The following is a 4,195-nucleotide window of genomic DNA, read 5'->3' as shown; positions in this document are numbered from 1 at the left end:
TATAATAACAGAGGTACTTGTCATATCGATATAACCATGTTGTTCATAATTTTGTTGTAATGCTTATTTATAACAGAGGTAGTGTATACACCAATCTGAAGGTAGATAACAAAAAGAAAGTTATGTCATTGAACAAGTTCATGTTTTATGTGGTGTATTTGACTAATGATTGTACACCTCTATTGAATTATATGTAGGCTGAAATACTACTCCGTATTATATTTAAGTGATGATAATAAGTTGTGATATGGAATACCGAGGATAATATTTCATGAAATGATTGTGTACTAACTAATTAGTTCTCTTTCCTTTTTTTTTTTTTTTTTTGGTTAATTTTTTTTTTAAGCGAGGAAACCCTTCTATGAACGAGCACATTGGCTCCTACGCCTCCCGAGCGCGAGACCTGGTACCGGGTGAATTGCGCATTATGAGCACCCTCTAGTCACACTCCCTTTTAGAGCAATTCGGCATAGCCAGGAATTGAACCCGGGTGGTGTGCTTCATTGTAGGAAGAACGTGATCACAAAAAGTTACATTTGCTTTCAAAACACGGATTCAATTACATTTTTGCATCTCCTGAAAAATAATATCTCAAGTAGCAGGCGGGTGAGGCGAAAAGTTATTGATTTGCAGTTTATGATATAAGTGACTAATATTAACCTTTGAAAAAATTTCATTTTATTTCATACGATTAGATTACAAAGTCATGGTATATGGGAGATGAATGAAGTTAAGAGAGAACATTCAACCACTACTCCATTGTATTTATCTCCTACTTAATTTGTAATTTTCTTGATCCAAATAGTTTTGTTTTACATCTGTACCACTTCTTAATTTAAATGACAAATCTTGACTGCATCTCAAACAATTTATGGCTTTGGGGAGTCCTACAAAAAGTTGTTTTTGATTCTCTTACGAAAATTGTATTTTGATCATTAGTGTTCCGGTATAGAGTGTTTCCAGCTCATTCCAACTGTTGTTGTTTGATGTTACAGAGTTGCAGCTCTTTGATAACTATACAAGTGAGCACAAATGAAGCAAGTTCCAGTTTATAAATAATGATCATGCAATTTCTAATAATGGGTATGCAATTTTAATTTATACGATTTGGAATAATGACAATGCAATTTGGAATCGAATAACAATCTAAAAATAAATTGCATAGCCATTATTCCGTTATTTGAAATTGCATATCCATTATTTATAGTGAAATAGAATCCGGCACATAAGAATAAATTTTATCGTACATATTTTTTTATAATAGTTTTTATGCACTTATCGCTTCGCTAAAATAACTACACAATTCCTCCGCATCGCGCAGACATTTTTGCAAATTTTGGAAAATAATTATGCAAGCATTATCCAACTTTAAGTAATAACTTTGTAATTTTCGACTAATGGTTATGACTTTGCAATTTCGATCAATTGTTATGACATTTATTTACGTTGGTGATGGAATTTTTGACCATGTTGATCAAAAGAAACATTCGCCAGGCTGAGTCGTTTAAATACCATCCCCGTTGCAAACATATGGAAATTGTCGATGGTTGTTTTGCAGATGACTTATTCTTATTCGCTCATGCTAGTACTGATTCGGTGCAAGTGATATCAGAAGCTTTGGATGAGTTTAAGAGATGCTTAGGTTTGGTTCCGAGTATTCCCAAGAGTACGACTTTCTTTTCAAATGTTACATCGGCTGCTAGGAACGCTGTTCTTGGTTTGATGCCTTTTGAGGAAGGTTCTCTTCCTATCAGATTTTTGGATGCTCCGTTGATCTCAACCCAGTTATATTATATATATTGTAAATGTAAATCTCTTATTAATCGGGTGAGAGCATAGATAGATTTTTTTTTTTTTTGAAAAGCAACTGAATTTTATTAAATGGAAACAGAATACAGAGATGCTGCACAAGTAGCAGCAGGAAAAGGAAATCAAAACATACAAAACCTACAACTTAAAACAGACAGATTCGAAGCATGTATTCGCAAAATATATGCTGAGATAGCAAATAATCCTACTCGAAGCTAATTAATCTGCAAGTAAATTTGTGGATCCGATAACCACGAACACCACTCCAACTTTGGACCTTTTAACCTCTTAGAAATCCACTCGAAAGTCATGATTTGAATCTCATTCACAATCGAAGGGGCACACACTTTTTTGTTCTTGAATATCTTCATATTTCGATATTTCCACAAAATATACCCACTCGACCATTCCACCGCTTGCCAAATCTTTGCCCCAAGTTCCGAAGTATTCCTATTTAGGGATCCCTCAAAAGTTTCGATGATACTTAGTCTCGAGTATGCTCCATGACCCCACCATTTATAGATTCTCGTCCACACGTCATAGGCAATTTTACAAAAGATTAATACATGATCAATTGTTTCGACATCATCATCACACATGGGGCATCTCACCGAGTGGAGATCGACACCCCTCCTATCGAGTTCTAATAGCGAAGGTAGTCGCTTTCTGCGTGCTCTCCATATGAAAACTTCGACTTTTTTTGGAACCAATGAATTCTTCAAACTTTCCGGTTGACTTTTCTCATGTGCTAACACCTTCTCCAAGATTATAGCGTTCATCTTTTTAGTAGTAAAACGTCCATTTGCAGCTAGCAGCCAAAAACAACCACCTGATGTACCTGTAGCATTCGAATTATTGTTTGAAAAGTATTCCCGAATCTGCAAGATCATTTCTTCCAGCATATCTCTATTTCTCCCGATAAGTTCACGATTCCATTGCCAGTTGAAGTTGCAGCCCCCTTCGTGCCAACTCACTCTATCCGCCACTTTCGCTTCTTTATTTTGGTCCAAATGAAACAGCCTGCTATACCTTGACCGAAGATCACCGCCCCCAAGCCAATTTTCTGACCAGAAATCAGTAGCCGACCCATCACCTGGATGTAATTGAAAAGACGTGGTGAAAGGTATCCCCAGGGAGGAAACCTTTCGGCCTGCCTTAATGATGGAATTCCACGTGCTGCAAAAAGAGAACTGTGAAGGTAATTCATTAGAAGAAAGACCACCGTTTGACCCATATATGCTCGTGATGACTTTGGCCCATAAAGAGTTAGACTCAGTATGAAACCGCCATTGAAGATAGATGATTGGAAGAATAAGTTGTTCTCTTTTGCCAGAAAAATTCAGTTATTTAATTCGCTTTTATCTTCGATGCAAGTGTCTTGGTCTTCGGTTTTCATCTTGCCCGAGGCCATAATTAAAGATATAGAAAAATTGATGCAAGGTTTCTTATGTTGTCAAGAGGTTTCTTATGTTGTCAAGGTGAGTTGAAAAGGGGCAAGGCTAAAGTCAAGTGAAAAGATGTATGTCTCCCAAAGAATGAAGGAGGATTGGTATCAAAAGGATGAAGATTTGGAATACCACTTGTATCTTATTACATGTGGTGCTTAATTACCTATAAACAGTCCACGTGGATCCACTGGATACATATTTATAGGCTAATAGTGATGCATCAACATAAATAGACCTTCAAACTACATTGACCAACTTCAATAACCCTTGCAAAAAATATACTTCGCTCTCTCCATTATCAAATTAACAGTTACTCACTATCATATTATACTGATTTTGGTTAAGCTAACTCATACATCATCATATTTAATAAATATGATGTTGTTTTGAATTGAGGTTGCAATATCATGCTTCAAAATTGTAATATAACACATATTTTTTCAATATCCGTGAAATACACGGGTTCCAAGACTAATTGTTTGATTAACTGAAATAATTTTGCGCTGTTATTTTATACCACTTCTACAACGCACGGGCTCTAAACCTAGTGAAGTGGAATATATATAAACATTTAATGGTTCGCTCAAACCAAAAGATAAGATGCTCGTTAAAATTTTGTTCTAAAAATAACTACAATTCATTCATATGTAAGCAATTGACTTAAATAAAATTATAAAAATATTCTTTTGGAATAAAATAATGACGTGAACAGTAAAACTATGAGTTTAAATGATATAATTATAATGTTTAGTTCAGCTCCAAAGTTATTGTTTTTACTTAGTCATACTTTGAAACTTCATTTTTTTATGAATATTTCTATTTGGTTATTGTTATAATTCAGTAGGCTTATAACTACCTTTAGTGGTTTGATTCTTGATGTTATAATTCAGTAGGCTTATAACTACCTTTAGTGGTTTGATTCTTGATGTTATAATTCA

The 4,195-nt window shown here is 34.8% G+C and overlaps 1 protein-coding gene and 1 long non-coding RNA gene across 2 annotated transcripts; one reads left to right on the top strand and one right to left on the bottom strand.

Annotated features, from left to right (window-relative positions):
• The first annotated feature begins 391 nt into the window (after nucleotides 1-391).
• Nucleotides 392-1,779, top strand: LOC139869399 (uncharacterized). The gene is made up of 3 exons (XR_011766053.1): nucleotides 392-783; nucleotides 996-1,083; nucleotides 1,559-1,779. It is a non-coding gene; the product is annotated as an uncharacterized lncRNA (long non-coding RNA).
• Nucleotides 1,780-2,024: 245 nt separating this feature from the next.
• LOC139868810 (uncharacterized) lies at nucleotides 2,025-3,553 on the bottom strand. The gene is made up of 2 exons (XM_071857152.1): nucleotides 3,540-3,553; nucleotides 2,025-3,132 (listed from the first exon to the last, which is right to left on the bottom strand). The coding sequence occupies exons 1-2, from the start codon at nucleotides 3,551-3,553 to the stop codon at nucleotides 2,025-2,027; spliced, it is 1,122 nt and encodes a 373-aa protein (XP_071713253.1).
• Between the last annotated feature and the right edge of the window lie 642 nt (nucleotides 3,554-4,195).

The sequence above is a fragment of the Rutidosis leptorrhynchoides genome, chromosome 9 (assembly GCF_046630445.1).
Source record: "Rutidosis leptorrhynchoides isolate AG116_Rl617_1_P2 chromosome 9, CSIRO_AGI_Rlap_v1, whole genome shotgun sequence".
Classification (NCBI taxonomy): Eukaryota; Viridiplantae; Streptophyta; class Magnoliopsida; order Asterales; family Asteraceae; genus Rutidosis; species Rutidosis leptorrhynchoides.
Note: the sequence above shows the minus strand (reverse complement) of the source record. Positions and strands in the feature narration are given on the sequence as shown.